This window comes from Oncorhynchus mykiss, chromosome 5 (genome assembly GCF_013265735.2).
Source record: "Oncorhynchus mykiss isolate Arlee chromosome 5, USDA_OmykA_1.1, whole genome shotgun sequence".
In the NCBI taxonomy this organism is placed as follows: domain Eukaryota; kingdom Metazoa; phylum Chordata; class Actinopteri; order Salmoniformes; family Salmonidae; genus Oncorhynchus; species Oncorhynchus mykiss.
The window spans coordinates 69,489,932-69,511,706 of NC_048569.1; the positions used below are offsets into that span (position 1 = coordinate 69,489,932).

The 21,775-nt window shown below is 43.3% G+C and overlaps 2 protein-coding genes across 7 annotated transcripts in view; both read left to right on the forward strand.

The window, feature by feature from the left end:
• LOC110524443 (centrosome-associated protein 350) overlaps positions 1-15,077 on the forward strand; it is a 38,738-nt gene extending 23,661 nt beyond the window's left edge. For 2 of the 4 annotated variants that reach the window (XM_021604077.2, XM_021604079.2), the window contains exons 22-38: positions 91-287; positions 1,213-1,406; positions 1,627-1,714; positions 2,015-2,167; positions 2,340-2,497; positions 4,199-4,321; positions 5,802-6,034; positions 6,255-6,442; positions 7,280-7,412; positions 7,904-8,064; positions 8,169-8,305; positions 8,403-8,485; positions 8,614-10,385; positions 10,871-11,335; positions 11,448-11,594; positions 11,699-11,821; positions 11,920-15,077. In XM_021604077.2, the coding sequence (XP_021459752.2) occupies positions 91-287; positions 1,213-1,406; positions 1,627-1,714; positions 2,015-2,167; positions 2,340-2,497; positions 4,199-4,321; positions 5,802-6,034; positions 6,255-6,442; positions 7,280-7,412; positions 7,904-8,064; positions 8,169-8,305; positions 8,403-8,485; positions 8,614-10,385; positions 10,871-11,335; positions 11,448-11,594; positions 11,699-11,821; positions 11,920-12,084 (4,520 nt within the window). In that variant the 3' untranslated portion in view covers positions 12,085-15,077. The remainder of the gene's footprint in view (positions 1-90; positions 288-1,212; positions 1,407-1,626; positions 1,715-2,014; positions 2,168-2,339; positions 2,498-4,198; positions 4,322-5,801; positions 6,035-6,254; positions 6,443-7,279; positions 7,413-7,903; positions 8,065-8,168; positions 8,306-8,402; positions 8,486-8,613; positions 10,386-10,870; positions 11,336-11,447; positions 11,595-11,698; positions 11,822-11,919) is intronic. The other 2 variants (XM_021604078.2, XM_021604080.2) reach the window with 2 other exon arrangements.
• A 486-nt stretch (positions 15,078-15,563) lies between these two features.
• The window catches only part of LOC110524444 (sulfhydryl oxidase 1), a 34,669-nt gene continuing 28,457 nt past the window's right edge, over positions 15,564-21,775 (forward strand). For 2 of the 3 annotated variants that reach the window (XR_005051845.1, XM_021604081.2), the window contains exons 1-6: positions 15,565-16,093; positions 18,898-18,998; positions 19,394-19,442; positions 19,558-19,660; positions 20,219-20,297; positions 20,762-20,907. Coding sequence is in view for 2 of the 3 variants with exons in the window: in XM_021604081.2 (XP_021459756.2) it covers positions 15,805-16,093; positions 18,898-18,998; positions 19,394-19,442; positions 19,558-19,660; positions 20,219-20,297; positions 20,762-20,907 (767 nt within the window). In the remaining variant the exon portion in view is untranslated. Of the gene's footprint in view, positions 16,094-18,897; positions 18,999-19,393; positions 19,443-19,557; positions 19,661-20,218; positions 20,298-20,761; positions 20,908-21,775 lie in introns of all 3 variants that reach the window. The other variant, XM_021604082.2, reaches the window with a different exon arrangement.

Below are 21,775 nucleotides of genomic sequence, written 5' to 3' on the forward strand. Positions count from 1 at the left end.
TTTCCAAATATGTATGGAGGAGAGAGTAAACAACCTGGAGTCTCTTAGATAACTTTCTATGTTTCCTCTCTCCAATCTGTCCCCATACAGACAGCACCTCAGTTGCTACAGAGTACTCTCTGAAGTTTGATGAGTCCATGACGGAAGATGAGATTGAGGAACGTTCGTTCCGCTCTCTGCTTCCCTCTGAGTCCCACCGGCGGGGAGCGGTGGAGAAGAGAGGTCCCCGTGAGGACTCAGACAACCAACCCAGTCAGGAGAAGACCACAGAACAGGACAGCTCCAAGGTTAGTATGCCACCTCATCTCAATAGTTGTAATTCTGGCAAAATAGCAAGGCTACTCAAATAATGATTGGCCTCCACAGTACTGAAGTCCTAGCACTTATCCAAAGCTTAAGTGTACTAGTTTACTTGGGGAGGTTTCTGCCTATCCTTGAATTAACTAGTGCATAATGTTTAACTAGCATTTAGCCCTATTTGACCTCATTAATGGTGAACTTATATCTTCTCTCTAGTATTTTGGCAGCAGCATCTGTCCTCGCTCTTAATGTCAAGCCACAGTGGCAGCTCCCTGCGTCTCTGAAGGGCTCAGTGTTCAGTACCTGAGATGAGGTATGAGGGAGTGTGCCTGGGCATATTGAGGCCAGGAAAGACCTGCCTGCCTTGTGGGCTCCACTTGCAAGGGCATCAGAGAGACTGGGAAAGCCTGCTCAACTAATTTCTACCCTGGGAACAATAAATGTGCTGTGTTCCCCAGTCCGCTTAACTGCTCCTAGGAGATTCCCTTCCTGGCTGTATCCCTCTCTCCCCAACCTGTACTCAGTCCTCTCAAACCCAACATGTGGAGGAGAGGTTGGCTGTGGTGCAGCTAAGATGGTGTATGGTTCTCCACCCTGTTGTTCACACCTGGCTGCCACATGTGGAGATGATCTTGTACAAACCTTGGCCTTCATTGGGCCCAGGTGTTTTATTTGAATGGACTCAAGTGTTGTAAATACCTATGTAGCAACCACTCCCATGCCTCAGTCTGTTTGCCAGCCGAATAAACATTTTAACCAGTGGCCAGAGTGATTTTCCATCTATCACTGTTTGCTCTCTGTGTATGCCCGGTTTCCTGACTGATAAGGCTTTGTGTTATCTGTGTGTGAGTGACTCACTGTCCCCTCTTCCTCTTCCTCGCTGCCCCCCCCCCCCCCCCCCCCCCCCAATAGCAGCAGCAGGATGGCAGCATGCCCTTCTCTAGCGGGCAGGACAGCTTCTCCAGGTTCACCATGGACATGGTGCGTCAGTACATGAAGGAGGAGGAGGTGCGCGCCCACCACCAGAGCTCCCTGCTGCGCCTGCGACAGAAGGCCCTTAAGGAGAAGACCAAGGCCGAGCTCGCCTGGCTGGAGCATCAGAAAAGGCACTGGTTTACTTTTATTAGGATCCATGTTGTCCAAATTAATAGTGTCTCATTCCCCGCTAAATTCAATGTTTTGTTTTCTGTCATGTCCTCCAATTATTCATATACAGTAACCACTAGAGAAATTCAACAGAACACGTTGACCAAAACTAGACTCCATTTGGCACTTCTGTCCTCATTTTGCATTCATGATCTCACTTTCTCCTTTCTGACCACATAGGCGCTTCAGAGACAAGGGTGAAGATGACAAGATGCCGCCCATCAGAAAGAAGCAACGAGGCCTACTGATGAAACTTCAACAGGAGCAGGTAACTAACTCACAATTAACTTACTACGGGCTTGATTCAGTCTGTGACACTGAAGTTCAGCACTATGGTGTGATTGACATTTAAAGGCAATTTTTCCTCATTCGCGGAGACTGCATTCACGGTAAACTCAGCATTTGTCTGCTCATCGGAAAGTACCTTTCAATTTGAAGCACACTATAGCACTTAACTTCAGTGATACGGATTGAATCGAGCCTTAAATCTCTGCACATCTCACCTGCTCCCATAACTGCCCATCTGTAATGCTGAGTGACCATGACCCTGTGTGTGTGTGGCGTCCAGGCGGAAATCAAGTGTCTGCAGGAGGCCAACAAGGCAGCCAGGAAGGAGAGGCATCTGCTGCTCAAACAGCAGGAGGAGATAGAGAGGATGAGATACACCACCCTCAAGCTGAAGGAGCGCCTCAAGTGTGCCAGCACCGGTGACACCCCACCAGTCAGTACTACCACCACCTTTCATCTTATTCCTATCTGAGATGCATACACTTCTTATTCATGGAGATACTGAACTGAACTTCAGAAAGACATGCTTTTTTTGTTATTCATATGTCTAAAACAATGCTACATGGTCTCATAAAGAGTTGAAATGATCCGTCTGTGTCCTACAGGAGACTCCAGTGTCAGAGCCTATAGATGAGGCAGCTTCCCCCAGTGCTGCGATAACAGACGGGGACGTGCGCAGTGCCTCTCCCCTCTCAGTGTCTGGCAGTGAGACCAGCAGCATCATGCAGAAGCTCAAGAAGATGCGCTCTCACATGGAGGAGAAGTAATTTTCTCTTCTATTAACCTATTAATAACCACACTGTCCAGATTTCTATTGATAACTAAAATGTCTAATTGACGGTCATGGGCTCTTTTTTTTCAACTTTAGGGGTTATAACAGGATTCACTAAGATGGCTGATATTATTCCACCATTCTGGTCACTGAATATTACTTTATACCAACTTTTAAACAGCTGAAATTACCATACTTGATAACCATATCTTTATGGGTGTGATTGTTGTCATACACTGATGATTGAACAAAACTATAATCCTGTTTTCACATTGGCCATGTCAATCATTCAAGCTGTTTGCTTTATTATTCACAAGGAATTAGCTAGCCACCTCAGAGCTTCTCTTAGTGAAAACAATTGAATCCAAATCACTATTGCCTTGTGAAAGTGGGGGAATGGCTTGACCAGACACCCTGATCCTTAACCTGTGGTGTGGATATGAATATAAGCATGCTTCCTGTCCTCTATAGATAGAGTGCGTTCTCTCTAACCCCTGTACTAATCATTGGAATATTAACAATATGAACCAGAGCAGATATGTATTGTAAAATATCTGTCTGGTGTCTCGTACAAGCAACCAGGGCAGGTTTACGTCTGTGTTAAAAATGTGGTTTTGTGACTCTGGGGCTCACATGATGGTTATACAACCAGACTGGCACACTGACTGAACTCATTTGTGTACTTGAACATTCTGCAGTACAGGTCCTAACAAACATTCAGGTGTTGTGGCGTTTTAGGATTTTGAACTTTCTTTCAAGAACGTCATCAGTACTAATTCTAGAGCTGATGATTCCTTGAATTTATAAAATGACCAAATAACACAAACTGAATGTACGTAATGTCACAGCTAAACATGGGAGGTCGCTGTCAATTTGAGCCGAGACTTTATTTTCTATAGGGAACTAACAAGCTGCTTGTAGCCATGCCTCTGTCTGCTCGCTAGCTTTGGTCTTCTAACAATCTGCCCTTTCATTATGTAAACAGCCTCTCTTTGAATCATGCCCTAGTGTTGTTATTGTTGTGTTGATCATAGTGAAGGTTTGTGTGCTTTTAGCCTGGATTTTATTCTAATGAAGTCCAAATCAGTAGTTAAAAACATTAACAATATGATCACCCACCACGTGTGCAACTTTTTGCAAAAATAATCAAATCTCCTCAAATTCCTTAATCCAGTGCATTTAATTAAGCAGAAGCATTATGTCCAGTGGGGTGCAAAATGAGACAAAGGGCCTCTCTCTCTTAACCCTTAAGGATGATCATTTATCAGTCACGCCTAGCTCCTGTCTCTGGCACCGCCACCACTGCACGCATTCACACATGGCTACACATTACTAGACACCAGCGATTCATTGTAGTCCGGCTCCAAAGACAAACACGCACTACATCCTTGCCATTGTCCTGGCTCACGTCTGATGAAAAGGACTGGGGTTTAAAGCACTGCCAACAACACAAAGCCCTGGCGCAGTAATTAAGTACATTCATTCTCTTAGAATGAAACATGAAACATTCGGTGCAATAAAACACATGCTTACTCACTGCTGTCTTCTCTCTCTCCCCCTCTTGTCTCTGTGGTTGTTTTTCTATTACTTCCTAATCTCTCTCTTTTGCTGTTTTTTCCCCCTCATTTTCCAACTCATGTTTGGTTGTTTTTCTCTGTGTGTCATGTGTCCCCTTGCTTTGTTTTGTTGTAGACACTGCTCTCCTGTGCACTACTTCTTCTGTGTGTTTACGGCCCACCACTGGGCCTCTCTCAGTCTCTGTTTCCCCAATCTCCATCCCAACCTCCAGCTGTTTATCTACAACCAGTTGGTCAGGTACAGTGCTGCTCTCGCCTCTCACTGCTGCCTCTGTCCCATGGAGCATGCTTGTGTTCAGCCACTACCACTAGTGGAAGCATGGGTGGAATGGTGTGTGTGGGGGGGGGGGGGGGGGGGGGGGGCTGCTAGGGTCTTGCCAGGTTATTTGTATTTTTTCTCCAATAATTGGGGAATTGAAAGCTTGAAAAACACAAACCAAACGCAAACCAAAGTCACCAGGCATTGCATGTACGATCACAACCGTATGCATGAAGGGGCACAGAAGTAATACAATTCAAAAAGAAGTGAAAAACAAAAGGCATTTTTGTCAATAATAATATGACCTCTCTTTGACATGCTTCGGTCAAAGGTCATATTCATGTTAATATGGTTGGCCTGATTAAGCGAGACTCTCCCATTGAACAGCGAGAGCTCACTGTGGTGTTGCTTGGAGGCGCTCATTTAACTCTCATTCAGAGTGAATAAATCATGATCTGCATCTCCTAATATTCCTCGTATTCATGCCACTCACTACTTAGTTGGAACAAAGTCCCTAAGAGTAAATGCTGAGATATTAGGCTACAACCCATCTATGAGAAAGACGCAGTACCTTTGGGCGTTGCTTTAACATATGATAAAGGTTTTCATCTGATTTAATGAGCCCAGTAAATCTTTACTGATTTTCCTGATTAGGTAACTGTTGCTTGTGATAGGCTAATGAGAATATATATCAAGTGGGCTTAATAGAATTGGGAACACAGTCTAGGCCAAAGCCCTACAGTATCTTTCCCAACTTCAGTTTGAATTAGGCTGGTGCAAGAGGGAGTGAGACAAAGCCAAACAACACAGTACTGTCTGGTACTTGTACTAATTATAGTCAATATGCAAAATAGCTGTTTAACTTGCATTGCATAACACACCAGTCCTTTTCAATGTATGTTATAAATCCAAGCAACGGAGAAAGAATTTGAACGTTGTCTTTTCTCTCAGCAGTGTGTGTATGTGGGAAATGCATTTAGACTCTTGTGTTGTGGAGAATTCATGTTGAAGTTACATCCATAGAGACATTTAGGATATTCTGGGGTGCGGTTTTGTATTGGACAGAGATGTTTGAGAGGTATTAAATCAAATGCATGATGTTGGCCTGGTGATCAGGTCGCCACCACACTTTGGTTCTGTTTTTCCCCATTTTTATGAAATGCTTTTACTCTGTTGTTTGGGGAAGAGTTTGGGTGACTTGTGCACTATGGTGTCAAAATGAAACCATGTCTATCGAGGTAAACATGGTTTGTTGTGTGTGTGTGGGCGATCCCATAGGTTTTGAGTTTGCAGTGAAGATCGGCAGGGGGTGGTTGGGTTGACTGTTTGGACTGCTGGTGGCTCTGCTAGCATCTGCAATGTTGCCATCATTTCACTGCTCCTCATGTAGATTGTGCCCTTTGTGCTTTCTCTCCTCCTCCACCCTTCTCTCCATTCCTCCGCTCCTCCCCACCATCAGGTTCCTGACCAAGCGGGAGCAGGGTTTGATGCAGCGGCGGAGGCATGCGGAGGAGCTGCTGGAGTGGAAGCAGAGGCTGGATGCTGAGGAGGCAGAGGTGAGGCACATGGAGAAGCAGGCCATGGCTGCCTGGGACAGAGAGTGTCCTAGAGACCGAGACCAGAGGTCAGAACAGAGAGAGAGCCCCAATGCCAGCCCCAGCCAGCACAGCCCTGAGGGCAGAACTGACAGAGGTGAGAAAGAGGTTGTGTATGACATGAAATAAATGGGCACCTGGTAGTATACAGTGGTTTCTGTTTACTGCCTGTTATCAGGTCATGTGTTTGCTTGCCTTATGTCATGTACTTTTATGAATGACAGAGCGCCATACAGTCCATCTAGCTAGCTGCATCTCAATGTTTGAGGCTGCAGGTCTATCTACTCTTGACCCATGACCTTTGTGTATCTCCTCAGACTCTGTGAGTGGGGGTGACTACTCCCCAGTTGTGACTGGCTCCAGCGTGCACACAGAGCTGTCTGGGTCCCAGCAGCCAGACATCCCCTCCACTGATCAGCCTTGCTCTGTCTCTGAGCTGCCCTCTGCCCAGCACAGCCCCTCTATCTACACCCAGGACTTTGACTCCCCCTCTGCGAGCAGGAGGGTAAGGCCCTGTGCATGTTGGGATTTCATGTTTTGCAGTAATGTATTAATACAGTAGAAAGACATTGATTACATGTGTTTATTAGCCTTTCCATACGATTAGGAAATAATGTTGAAAGAAATCAAAAGCAGCATGTGAAAGGAATATGGAGGGAATTGTATAATGATTTAACAGAATCTATTTCCCTCCTGAGCGCAAATTGAGACTTTGTTAGCTCTCTTCCCATCGCTGGGCAGCTCAGTGAATGCAGGCTTTTGTCCAGGCTCCAGGACCAGTTGCTGCTTTCAGTGAATTGTCACTTCTTGTGATCAATGAATTTGTGCTACTTGATTGTTTTGTTAAATGCAGTATTGTTAATCAACTGCCCTATTAGGTCAAGAAAAAAATCACTACTTTCACCCAAATTGTGAATAACATAATATGTAGTTATGAGTTAAATCATTTTAGGAATGTAAATGTTTTGTCATTTAGCAGACACTCTTAACCAGAGCCACCTACAGGAGCAATTAGTGTAAGTGCATTGCTCAAAGGAAAACAAAGACTGATTTTTCACCTAGTTTACTCGATGATTCGAACCAACGACCTATTGGTTAATGGCCCAACGCTCTTAACCGCTACCTGCAGCCATGTGCAAATGGACTATAAGCAAGAAGACTAAATTTAAGGCAGAATATGGCATATTTGAATCCATTAGGGACACTGCCTTTTGAGTGTGTTTGTTTTTGTGTATGTGTGAGATGCTTGGCATGGTTAGTTAGTTGGAGAATGCTGTTGTGGTGAATGTGAGACTGTGTCCTAAATTCCCCTTGGACCCTATCCTTTTACTCTGTTGAACAGTCTCTACCAAAAGCCAGCCTCGACACTAACACACACCCAGAGGGCAGCAGCAGCAAGATGCAGCACCGCTCCTCCTCCAGGACCGCCAGCCACGACCCCAAGGCCACTGACACCCCTTCAGGCATACACACAGGTGAGTTGGCCCCAATGTCTGGAGCAGTAGTCCCTTCTAAACTGGGGCATTATTTTGTATTTTCTGTTAGATATGTTGAAAGGCAGAGTATAAAGATGACTGATTGTGCAGGCATAATGTTGCTGTAAGAAAAGGATTGTGCATGCAGTTCCCTGACGCTCAACCTGCTTAGTTGTGTTATGGGTGTATGGAAGCTTCCTACCTGTGTCACCGAGCTACATTCATAGTCCTTAAACTGTTGCTGATTCTGTGTAAATATCATGGTGGGAATTTCAATCTACAGGTTTTACCATTCACCATAACATGTACTTGTGCATGCATTTTTGGAGTATTCTATGAATGTTGGTATTGACAAACACCAAATAATGAAATTTACACCCCCCCCCCACCCCCGCTCAGAATTTGAGTTCTGTAGCTCTAATTTGGATTCCTTTATACTAATCAGTCTTGTATGGATTCAGCATTCTAACAATACTTATTGTGCCACACAGAGCCCATGTCAGATCAGAGAGATATCGAGAGCCGTATACGTGCCCTGAAAGAGGAGCTGCGCAAACGCAAGTCTGTGGTGTACCATCTGAAGAAAGAGCAGAAGAAGAGGCACAAAGAGCGTCTGAAAGCCCAGGAGGCCAGCCTACTGAAGCAGCTAGAGGTCAGTATGTATCTGTCAGAGAATCCTAGCCTGCCCTGCTGCATTCAATGAGACATAACAAAAAGAGTGACTGACTTTTTTTGTTGTTGTTTTCTTACGTCTAGTCCTACAATGACTTCATTGAGAAGACCAAGACTGAGTTGAATAAGGAACCAGACTCGACACCCTCTGCCAAGCCTCAAATCAAGGCCCCCATCTCAGCCACAGAGAAGCCCCAGATTAAATCACCACCTCCTTACAGGTACACCATCGCACTTCACTCTATGTATGATCCGCAAACTGATCAATTAGTCCGCTTTCATGGGATCTTAATCGGAATATTCTAATATTCTCCCCAGGTCTGAAACCAGCCAAAACTGGAAGGTTGTCTCTGACTCTGAGAAAGCTGAGAAGACCCTTCCACATTCTCCAGTTGGACAAGGTAGGTTGTGGATAAGCACTGTCAATAAGTGTATTTTTCTCCTCAAAATACTTTCTAAGACTTAGACATTTGTGCCCATACTGTGATCATAACACACATTGTTTAATGCGTTGTTGATTTGTTTTCAGATGACCTCAGTAAATATACCTCAGGGCATGAGGAGTCCTCAGACGAGGACCCCCCTACAGTCACCCCAACTCCAGTGTATGGGAGTCCAGAGCACACCAACGGTCTAAGGGGCCTGCTGTCCCCCGAGAATCTCCCCAGGCAGCTTTCTGAGGGGGCACTCCCTCTGAGGGAGCCAGCCAGACCACAGGCCACCAACTCGGGGGATGAGAGCGTTGTCTCCAGCCTCCGGTCAGAGGTCATGGAGGAGCTGGACTCTGTGAAGTCTGAAGGCTCTGAGCATTCTCATTCCCGCTCTGAAGACCGACACTTTGACCATCTACTCAAACTTGACCTAGAGCAGAGACCAGCTTCCCAGCAGCACCAGTCTCTGTCTGAACATGTTTCCATAATGAAAGGAGAACAAGGGCTTTCCCCGATAAGCAGTCTTGATGTTGATGAGAAATCACCATCCCCCATTAAAGAGCGATCATACAGCCCTGAGTCTGATGCTTTTTCATCAAATAGGGACTTTTCAGCCAAGGGTAAGGAGGCCTCTCCTTCAGCTGATGATTATCATGAGGACTTTGAATCCTCAGTGGAGTCATCACTCAGGGAGGACAACCAAGGCTCCAAACCTACCTCACCGTCCCGCCAAGAGACCAGGGAAGCTTCCCACAGTAGTTCACCCTTCTACAGTAGTGAGGAGGATATCGGTGAAGAGCTGAGTGAAAGATCTGGAGCTAGTTGTGGCAGTCCTTGCTCTGAAAGACTTCTGGACCTGAATAGCCAGACCAAGGATTCCCAGGAGAAGGTCATTAGTTCAAACCGCTCTCCAACTATCTCCCCTTCCCAGACACCACCTTCACAATCAGTGGATGAAATGCCTAACTTCACCATTGGGGACAGGGTTTTAGTGAGCAACGTCCAGCCTGGTACGCTTAGATTCAAGGGCCACACCAGCTTTGCCAACGGCTTCTGGGCTGGAGTAGAGCTGGACAAGTTTGAGGGAAGCAACAATGGCACCTACGATGAGGTGGTTTACTTTGAGTGTGAGGAGGGCCATGGCATCTTTGCTCCTCCAGACAAGATCTCCCATCTGCCAGATAAGTTTGAGATCTATGTGGAAACCACAGAGGATGAGGACTCTTTCCTTGACGACCAGTCTGAAGACGAGACAAAGAAACACCACATTGAGAAGACACACGGGGGGAATCTGAGAAATAGAAAAGAGGAAACGTCTCAGAAGAGTTATGATTCTGAAGACAAAGGACCTACTGATGTGAATGATGGTTCAGCTGAACACAAGATAAACCTGACCAACTCGCATGAGTTCAAAGAGGGAGAGTATCCAATGTCCAATGGAAGAACCAAGACAATCATTCTGGACCTTGAAGATGTGCCTACCAGTCTCTTCAGCACTGACATAGACAGTAAGATAGCCTTGGGGGAAAACACTCTTAATGAGACCACTACCCTCATTGAGAGGAACGGCCTAGATACCCATCAGAAGTCTACTCCAGAGCAAACCGTGGAGAAAGACGCCCTCTGTGCTTTTGCAGAGAAGCTCCTCAACAACTTCATGAAAGATGCTGTGACGCAATTCACACAGATCAGAAAGGCCAAAGAAGAGAAGATATCAGCTTATAATCAAATGCAAGATGACTTTTTTAATGATGAGGGTGGGGTGACTGTCTCCCGACCACAGTCTGTAGCACAAAGAGATGGTCTGCCCTTCTTCCTAGATGCAGAGCAAGAAGAGCAAGTCTCCTCTCCAGAACTCTGTAACCGGCCTGTGAGTTCATCTGACCCTTTCTAAAGACATTTATAGAGTAAATCTTCTAAGTGTTAAAACAAAGAATGTACTCCTCCAATAATGTGATAACGTGAAATCACTAATTTGTGACACATTGAATTTCAAATTTATAAATTCCTAGTTTTTCAGTTAAAGTACTTAAGAGACTTGATCTAGTAAATGATTAAACAGAACTGATAAGATAACTGAGGAGGAATGTAGCAATAATTGCATTTAGCAGCACTATCGATAACATCCTGTCTTGATTTAACCTCAAAAGACCTCAATGCGATTTGTTTGAGTCCGAGGGTCAACGACAACTGGGACCAAGAAGCTGATGTTGACAGATATCCAGTTGAATTTGATGCTCTATTTTCTTCCCTTTTGTAGATTTTCATCACAGTCTAACAAACTTTTAGTTTTTTATTGTTTGTTTTTTTACTGTGAGTGACTTGTCTTTCCTCCCTCCCTCTCTCTTTCTGTAGGAGAGTCCAGTGTTGGGGGCCACTGGTCAGGAGGAGTTGGCCAAACGTCTGGCTGAGCTGGAGCTGAGCCGCGAGCTACAGGATGAACTGGGAGACGAGCAGGACTGGTTCGATGAGGACTATGGCCTCAGCTCTCATAGAGAGCAGCAAAGACAGAAACGGAGGCAGCAGCAGGAAGAAGAGGGGCTGTCTGCTGGCTCAGGATGCCAGGTGAAGACCCCACCCAGACCAGAGCTGCCCCTGCAGCCCAAGCTCCCTGAGCAGCCTGCTATGGTGGTTCCCCACTCCGCCCCTGAAGTGGAGAAACTGGTCCATGCTGCCACCCAGGAGATCTGGGACAGATTTAAACTGGGCCAGGGCACACAGACCCTCGCTGGTCTCCCCGTCCTCAAGCCTTCAGAGGAGTTCCTGGGCTGCGATACCATAGGCCAAGATAAAGGTCAATGTGTTCGCAGCTACAGACAGGTAAGACCACATTGAAAAGGATTTGCCACACAAATTGATACTATATGAAATCTTCAAGACCCATGTAATTTATTGAAATGTATCCACTGACATAACCTTTGCTTATCTGCAGGCTGTTTATGACTTAACATGGGAGATCATCCAGGAGATCTTTGCAGAGGATCCTAACGCCCATCAGCCTCAGTGGGTGAAGCCTCGACGCATGAACTCCTCCTATTTCCATAGAGTAATGAGCCCTGGCGACATCACCAGGGTTCAGGTGTGTATTCCATGTTTATGCTGGCATCCAATGTGGTTAACACTTCAGTGTTGGTGGTTTGATTTGCTAAGATCACAATGTAATATTTAACCTTGTCTTCTAAGGTGTTCATCACCACCGAGGTGTTGAAGCTGTATGGCCTGAAGAAAGACCACAACCAGAAAACAGATTGGCAGAAGATGCTGAAATTCGGGAGGAAAAAACGGGATCGAGTAGATCATATTCTGGTAAGGGCATTGAACAGTAACTTCAGGAGTGACTCATTGTGAATTTTCCAATTTCAAAAGTCCTTTATTTTCTGGTAGTAAGTATTGTGTGTTTTCAGGTCCAGGAGCTTCACGAGGAAGAGTCTCAGTGGGTGAACTACGATGAAGATGAGCTCTATGTCAAGATGCAGTTGGCTGACGGGATCTTTGATGCATTGATAAAGGACACGGCAGAAGTTCTCTCTCAAATTCAGGAGAAGAGATCAAAAAGAGCCCTTTCCTGAGCTTTTAAACCTCCGTTTTAAACCCACCTTCCACCAGACATTTCCTCCCACAGCCAATGTGCCAATGATCTCCGGATGCCTTCATTTCAGTCAAACTGGTACCTCTCTGCTACACAGATTTGGATCAGCTAATTGTGGATCTACCACATGTCTTACACCAAACATCTTTGATCCAGCCTTTAACCAATATGTAAAGCCTCCCACGCTGGCCCACCTGTTCATGGCCAGTCAAAGATGGAGTAGACCTAGTTTTGCATTAAATGAATCAATGCTGCTAAATGTAATGTTCCATGACAAACTCATGGTTTTTGTGATGAGCACAGGGGTAATTTGACAAGACACTAAAGACAGGACGATAAGGATTACTAGAGTATGGAAGAGTCATTGGGGTTATCAGATCTTTTTTTTTAAATTATAGTATACAAATAAATATTTTGCCTCCCGTATTGTGATATTTATTGTGAACTATTTGATTAGAATTTTTTTTTTTTTTTTGTAAGTAATCTTGCTGTTAACATGTTTAGAAACAAAGTTTATTTGAGCATTTTGTAAAACAGACTGATGAAATAACAAAGCACAAAAATAAATGGGAATGTGAAAATGGCAATTCACTGTATAGGGATTTAAAGGGAATGTTGTTGAAAAGACCTGCAAAGATATCTATTTGTATTTAATATTTAAATATCTTATTAGTAATTGGTGAATTTGACCACTGTCCCTTTTCTTCCATAGTTTTACCTGTTAACTAGCCTCTTGGCCACAAACAGACACCAAGAGGTTCTACATGGTTAGAAACCTTTAATTCTGTCATGCTGGATTCAAGCCTTAAGATGAGTTTTTTACCTGTTTCAGTTAAAGTGCCTCTGTTCTGTATGATTATGAATTGCCTCACTCAAGAAGAGCAACACAATTTATAGGCCTTAAGTGATGTATCTACTCTTTTTAATGTTATTTACATATATACCATGTTTTTCATAAATACCTAAAGGATAACTTTTCCCCAACTGGGTAAACCTTCAGTCTCTGCCTTATTCTGTGTCTATCGAAGCATAGTTCTATCAGAGAACACCTTCTTGAAATTTGCCTTTTGGCATTTGAGTCACTAATTCAGAAACATTAGAAATGCAATACAGACAAGAAGTATTGCATTTCTCATGTTTCTGAATCAGTGACTCAAATGCCATTTATGGTAGGTAGATAAACTAGCTTCTGTGTCGTTATGCCTCTGTGGATGTCACTGATGATGCACATTTGATATACTGTAAGGCAACCAAGTGTTCTCGCCATTCGTCCACGTACACAATGGCTTTTGCATCATGGTAACAAGTGAGTCATGGATTAATCTGTGTGGGTCGTAGCATTCAACATTGATGTTCAAGGGCTTACTCTTCTTTAGCTACTTCAGTCCAAGAATACTGTGATGTAGCTACAGATGAATTTAACATGCATGACTGTGCTTGTCAACTGTAATGCCTGTTAGCAAAGTGACTTTAATGGTGGTAATGAAAGTTTGCATACCAATTAGCATTTACCACCACTGTTCTTGTACCGGATGAAGGGGTAGATATTTAAACTGTCTATTGCTAGGGCTGTACATTTTCCTTTGAAACCTGTTTCTCCATGATATGCCTAATTTCCGGTCCCTAGATGTGTTTAATGAGAGAACTATGATTTGATTTGTACCTAGGAAATGCATTTCCACAAGGCTGTGTATTGCAACACTTCCCCAGGGATTGACATTTAGGGATGCCCTATTTTGGGGTGGCAGGTAGCCAAGTGGTTAGAGCGTTGGGCCAGTAACCGAAAGGTTGGTGGATCGAATCCCCGAGCTGACAAGGTAAAAATCTCTTGTTCTGCCCCTGAACAAGGCCGTTAACCCACTGTTCCTAGGCCGTCATTGTAAATAAGAATTTGTTCTTAACTGACTTGCCTAGTTAAATAAAAAAATCCCAACTGCAAAGAATTTCATAAGCCTACAATTGATATTTCTGGTTCCTCCCAGTTAAGTGAAAGACAGAACATTTGTGGGGCAAGTTGAGCCTGGTGAGATTTTTTTTTGTACTGACAACCATTATACTAAGAATTCCAGTACTGATGTTTCTGATTCTTCCCATATGTGTAGGTGAAAGGCAGGCAATATGACACTTCTGAGTGTAAATACGACTAATAAAACTAACTAGCTCATTTACATTTTCTGGGAAGTGATAATCTTCAGGTAACTGAAAAATAGTCCTGACTTGTCTGACTTTAATGTTAATTCCTGGTGGTCTAGAATGGTTAAAAAAATCTGAATTGATTGTAGTTTGGGGATGAAATGTCCCATTTATATCTATGCAGTATTTGTTGTTTGGATACATTGTTTTACAAGCCAGCTTTGTAGTCTCATTGAATAACAATATAGTTGAAGTTCTCTGGGCCTCCCATAGGACAGTCAAAATGCCTCATTGTTTTCAAACTGCTGTCTGTCTCGGATTGTGTTGGGCCTTACTGTGAAAGGCACAAGCTGAGGCTCACCAAACAACGTTTTATAGAGATGCTGACTAATGGAGAGTAAATTATCAAAATAAAAAGTCTCACATTAATTATGCTCCCAAACATTTAATGGGAATAACAACCAACGTTTGGGCATGCAGTGTCTTCTTCAGGGTTGCCTTGCTTTGAGGACAGGGATTTCAATTCCAAAACAAAAATGTATATTAGTCAAAAATGGTTAGATAATCAAATGGCCTGCAGACTAGCAAAATGTTTTTGCATCTTTAAAGTGTATGAATATTTATAATAATGTACTACTGTGAGAGACGCAGGTGCACTTGAAGACTTGTACATTGTTTTATGGGGTGTTCTTGTATATTGAATCAATCACTATTGAATCTATATGATTATTGTAAAATAAACATTGTTCACTTTGCGGATATGTATATAGTATACATATATATTTGTTAACTAAATTGAACTTTGAAATTGTAAATAAAGCTTTCATTATTTACACATTACATGTTGTATTACCTGCAAAAAAAAACACTTGCTTTTGGTGCTCAGTGCCTCAAGTGTGTTTTGCCAAATGTGGCTTGCCTTTCAGCTGTTTGAGTGATTTGCATAGGTGTATTATAAGTGTATTATTATAAACAAAGCTGCAGGATAGCCTCAATGTGTCCTGTTACACCTTGAACTTCCCATACCCCACACACTGTCATAACTCTTTCAATGGACATTAGCATTTGGAAGTCTGACTACGAGTTATCATAAGGTAGTAAGTCATAATTATCAGCACTCATTATTTTGAGATACTAAGTCATAATTGTGAGACAGTATTAACCTTTCGGTTACTAGTCCAACCCTCTAACCACTAGGCTACCCTGCCGCTCCCGGATCATGGACATTGAATAAGTTCTGCAGGCCAATCCCTTTTAAAGGGGCAATCTGTGATTCAAACAAAGCGGAATCCCTGCCACTTTTTTCGTAAACAGCTGAGGAATAGGGAGAAATGTAACCACTCTCAAATACATAGACACAGGTATTCTCACATATGGATGCATCAACTCACATCAACAGAGCTCAAATCAATTATATCACCTCCGTCCTTGTTTATGAATGTAGCCCTGCTTCTTCGGCGGTCAGAGGTTGGGGGAGGGAGTTGGACGAGGGAAAAAAGTTTCTATAACTTTCATATACAGTGGTTGCCTTGCTCGGACCTGCTGGCTGTCAGAAAAACATACGAAGATGGCGTGGCGCTGCTATCGTGCCACGTCTCGGTTTACAGGGAAAATACACGCAACTTTTAGAGAGTCATTAATATCTACTATCTTATTTGTGTGTTTACTTTTTCCTTTTACCACCGAAGCTGGCTTGTACACAGCTTCTGATCAGGTAGTCGTTTTAACCCCGGATAATGTGGACAGCGTTTTGGTCAATTCTACAGCCGCACTGGTTGTTGAGTTTTACGCCTCTTGGTGCGGGCATTGTATTGCTTTTTCTCCCGTATGGAAAAGTCTCGCTAGCGATATTAAAGGTTGGTTTGCATTTTCCAGTAATATAATATTCAATGTGTTGGCCTATGGCCGTCTCGCCTACTTCCTGGTGTAAGACTCGTATTGTTTTTGAACGGGTTTCAAGTTTTATATCACCAAATTCATCAAAATTGAGTAATTGAATATGTAAAATGTATATTCGTATTCGTGTATTAATTTACTTTTACTCAATGGTTTCGATTACGAAGAGAAAAACGCAATCGAAAACGTTCATTAAAGGCATCAGGTTAATTACGTCAAATTATATTCGTGCCTTAATTTAATTTATCTTAAATAACCACATTTTCATGAATTTGATGTAAACTGGAAGCCCATTCATAAACAGTACCGTAGGCGGGGTTTTTACAACCTATTGTTAGTAAACCAATCATAATTGACTGGTCATGTGTTAAGTGTACAAGTCATGGGTTGAACCAATTTAAATGTTCTTTCTTGCGACATGGATCCATCAATTTGTCTTGGTTTTTCACTTACAGTGCATTCGTAAAGTATTCAGACGCCTTTTCTTTTTCCACATTTTGTTACGTTACCACCGTATTCTACAATTTATTCAATTACGGGGTTTCCTTATCAATCTACACACAATACCGCATAATGACAATGTGAAAACAGTTTTTTTTTTTATGTTTGCAAATTTCTTACAAATTCAAAACAGAAATACCTTATTTACATAAGTATTCAGACCCTTTTCTATGAGACTTGAAATTGAGCTCAGGTTCAGCCTGTTTCCATTGATCATCCTTGAGATGTTTCTACATCTTCATTGGAGTCCACCTGTGGTAAATTCAATTGATTGGACATGAAAGACACACCTGTCTATATCAGGTCCCACAGTTGACAGTGCATGTCAGACAAAAGCCAAGCCATGAGGTCGAAGGAATTGTCCGTAGAGCTCCGAGACAGGATTGTGTCGAGGTACAGATCTGGGGAAGGGTACAAAAAATGTCTGCGGCATTGAAGGTCCCCAAAAACACAATGGCTGCCATCATTCTTAATTGGAAGAAGTTTCAAACCACCAAGACTCTTCCTAGAGCTGACTGCCCAGCCAAACTGAGCAATCAGGGAGAAGGGCCTTGGTCAGGGAGCTGACCAAGAACCCGATGGTCACTCTGACAGAGTTCCAGTGTTCATCTGTGGAGATGGTTGTCCTTCTGGAAGGTTCTCCCATCTCTGCAACACTGCACCAATCTGGACTTTGTGGTAGAGTGGCCAGATGGAAGCCACTCCTTAGTAAAAGGCACATGACAGCCAGCTTGGAGTTTGTCAAAGGGCACCTAAAGGACTCTGACCATGGGAAACAAGATTCTCTGGTCTGATGAAACCAAGATTGAACTCTTTGTGCTGAATGCCATATGTCACATCTGGAGGAACCATGGCACCATCCCTATGGTGAAGCATGGTGGTTGCAACATCATGTTGTGGGGATGTTTTTCCGCGTCAGGGACTGGGAGACAAGTCCAGGATTGAGGTAAAGATGAACAGAGCAACATACAGGAAGATCCTTGATGAAAACCTGTTCCAGAGCGTGCAGGACCTCAGACTGCGGCGAAGGTTCACCTTCCTACAGGACAACGACCCTAAGCACACAGCCAAGACAATGCAGGAGTGGCTTCGGGACAAGTCTCTGAATGTCCTTGAGTGGCCCAGCCAGAGCCCGAACTTGAACTTGATCGAACATCTCTGGAGAGACCGGAAAATGGCTGTGCAGTGATGCTCCCCATCCAACCTGACAGCGCTTGAGAGGATCTGCAGAGAAGAATGGGAGGAACTCCCCAATTGCAGGTGTGCCAAGCTTGTGGCATCACACCCAAGAAAACTCTAGGCTGTAATCTCTGCCAAAGGTGCTTCAACAAAGTACAAACTAAAAAGGTCTGAATACTTATGTAAATGTTGTAATTCAGTTATTTATTTTTAATACATTTGTGTACATTTCTAAAAACCTGTTTTTGCTTTGCCATTATGGGGTATTGTGTGTAGATTGATGGGGGGGGGGGGGACAATTAAATACATTACAGCCTTGTTCTAAAATGTAACAAAATGTGGAAAAAGTCAAGGGATCTGAGTACTTTCCGATTGCAGTGTAATGTATTCATGTTTTATATACCCATCAAACTGCAGTGCAAATTGAGACCGTATGTAGTATCCAATTTCTAAAACAAAATGTATTAGCCTATGCAAACTTTTTAAATGTATTTCTTGACTTTAAAAAATAATAATAAAGCAATATTTTTTTTTAAATGTTATATTCCTGTATTATTCCACTTTAAAATATAAATTGCGGGATAAGAGCTGTGCGATTCTGACTTTGTTGTTTTTCAGAGTTCAGCACAGCCAGTATCTCAGCCCTCCCCTCCCAAAAGGCAGACTCTACATTTGATTATTGGAGCATATGATGTGATTTAGGAATTCACATTCTGTCCATCTAATCTACTCTTGTTCAAACACCATCCTTTGGAATCCCAAATTAGAATACATTTAGGCATTTCAGGTCTCAGTCTATATGCAGGATCCAATTAACTGTGTAATAGGAAAATAATCCCATGCAGTTAGTTTGAAATTGACGTAGTTTCCTATTGGCAGCAGGCCCAAACCATGAGGCAGGTTTTAAGGCCTCAGATCTAGAGAAGCCACCAGCCTCTGGCCTGCTTTCCTGCTGATCATATGGAATAATTGTATGTGCTTAGAAGTTGTAGTAATCAGAGGAATATTTATATAACCCCTATCGTATGGAGTTATGCATTTTTGGTGCATCGAGTTTGAAAGTAATTATAATGTCTCTCCCTAGAGTGGAAACCAGCTGTGGATTTAGCTGCCATAGACTGTGCTAATCAAGATAATGGGCCGGTTTGTTCCCGTTTTGGTGTCAGGGGGTACCCAACACTGAAGGTACTTCAACTGTTACATTCCACCAGCTTTATGGATTTTCAGTGTCTTTACCTCACAGGAACCAATGTATCCAATGTTTAAAAATGAACCATATCACAGATTGTGAGTCATTCATTATCAGCTATTTTGAGTCATAAACCCTAACAGTGTTACGTTTCAGTTAGCAATACTCTCACTTGAGATTAGTTATCAATAAATGTCTGAGTTCTTCTTTTTGTGGTCCGGTGAAAGTCAGATCAAAGAGACCATTTGTCTGAATGAATGAGGGAGCTGCAGCATCTGCACGTGATTTAAAGTAGGAAGGGGTTTTAATGGGGAGGGGTGTCCCCTGTTCCTCCCAGTGGTCAACATGTGGCGACCTGCCATCTGATCCTCTCTTTCTCTCCCTCTGACAGTTCTTCCACGCTTACTCCAAACCTGACTCCAAAGGAGAAAGTTTCAGAGGTAATACAAATGTTTAGATAATTCCTGAGGCAGATGGTGAATGGCTAGTTTGAGAAGTTTTGAACTGTTTTTCTACATGTTCTCTTATTAGTCCTGTGTGCCTGTATCCTCCCAGGATTTCCTCGTAATGTGAGGGGTTTACGTCATAAGATCATCGATAAGATGGAGACCCATGCAGAGCCCTGGCCCCCGGCCTGCCCCCCTCTGGAGACTACTAGGTGAGGCAGCCTCTTCTATTTTTTGTTCTTTTTTTTTAACAAACATACACGCAGGAGAGGCAGCATCTTCTGATCACACAAACACTACCTCTAGGGCTTAGGCCATCATGACTTCCATTTATATTGTGACAATACCACCCTTGGTTTAAAGGTTTTCATGGATAAATGAGGGTGTCTATTGGGTTGTGCCACAGCACATATACTCACACACTCCTCCAACCTGTCATAAGAGACACTTGAGTTCTACTTTTGGCGTTATTTATCTCCGTGACTTTACAAGATAATGGTTGATAACATAGGAAGTAGAATAAAGAAAACAGTCAGGAGGTCACGTTGATTCCTCTTTTCTGAATAAAAGTGTTAGCTCATGAAGTCTTCTTCCTCTTTTGAAGAAGGCGCTATACCACTTGTCATGTGTCTTACATGTCAATGCTCAGATTGTGCTGCTGTTCAATTTCTATGAAGTCTTAATAGAAATGTACTTGCTGTTTCAATTGTCAACTATTAGTGATATGTTGTGGTCCCTATGTAAATGGTATTATCCTCCTCACTCCACAGCAGAGCAGAGCTTAAGACAAACAGTGTGGGACACCTGGCCTTGCTCTTTGAGACCTCTAACTCATATGTGGGCAGAGAGGTAAGCATTAATTAGCATCAGTCAAGCTACATTCTCCTCAGGGAAATGGGAAATGGAGGAGAAAAAAATCCTGGGGTGGTCAAATGGTAAACATTTACAAGCACACGAAAAACATTTTCTACGTATAGCAGGTGTTGGCAAAAGACAGTGACATTTTTTGGGGGGGATCTGTTCCCACGAATTCCCACAATTAAAAAAATATATAAAAAAAGATGTGGTCGTGTCTCATTTTTATTTTCTAATAGAATCTATTTTTGGACTTAGTTGTGGTCAATTTGCAATGTACAAATTATTGTGCCCCCCGACCATCAGCCCTGACAAATCGCCCCCTGCTGAATCTAGGAGGCAAACATTATGTTGACTGTGTCACTGTGTCAACAGTGTACTTGTGTGCCTAGTACAACCAATTTGAAACAACATGCAGACAGTCGGTCATTACTGTGTTGGTTTTTCTTCCTCACCAGTTGACTCTGGACCTACTGCAGTATGAGAACATAGCTGTGCGGAGGGTCCTGAGCACCGAGGATGGCCTGGTGGCTGAACTGAATGTGACCCACTTCCCATCCTGTTACCTGTACTATCCTAGTGGGATCTTCACCAGGCTCCATGTGTGAGTGGCTGCTCTAATACCATCACAATGTGTGACAGAACTGCAGATCACTTTCAGCTTTCCTCAGAGTCTGGACCCTAAATGTACCTACTCATCAAGAGTTATTTTTTCTTCTATTTTCACAGTTCAATACTCAACAATCTTGTTGATAAATGTGTTGTGTTATACACTGCTATAGTAGGATGCCTTTTAACATCTGGCCTCATAATGGGATCATGGAATTAAAATATTATTTTATTATTATTAATATCATAATAGTTTGTATGATGATTCCTCACCCCGTGAATTAATCTGCTGTTTCTTTCACTTTGTTTTGCTTATTTCCATAACTTGGCATGCAAGAGGAGTTTTTTTAGTTGGCAAATGCAAAAAGGAAATGATTTATTGCTGATTTATTTATTCCCCCCTCTTCCAGGGCGTACAGAGGGGGTTTAATTTATTGCATGGATACAATAGCGTTCCTTTCCTGCAGTTCACCTGCCAAACCACCCCAACGTTGCCTCGCGCTGCGACAGATGGTCGCCCATTGAATACGTGATTGATCCGGGGGGGGGGGGGGGGGGGTGGAGTCGTACATCCGTCATGCGTGTGCCTCTCCCAGGTGAAAGCGGCCCCTCCCCTCCGACGTGTGCCTCTCCCCCTCTGACGCGTGCCTCTGTGCTCTGGGGACCCCACAATGAATAGCGACCCAGCGAGTCTAGTGTAATTGAGTCCCAGGCAGGGGTGGGCCGGGCGAGCTCAGGCCTGGAGCGTCCTCCTGCTCTCATTGGTCCACAGGGTGGTTTGGCTGGCTGGTAAGAACAGGAAGAGGGATAGCAGCCTGTTCCTTTTGTAGGGTTAGTAGAGAGGGAAATGATCAGTGATGGTA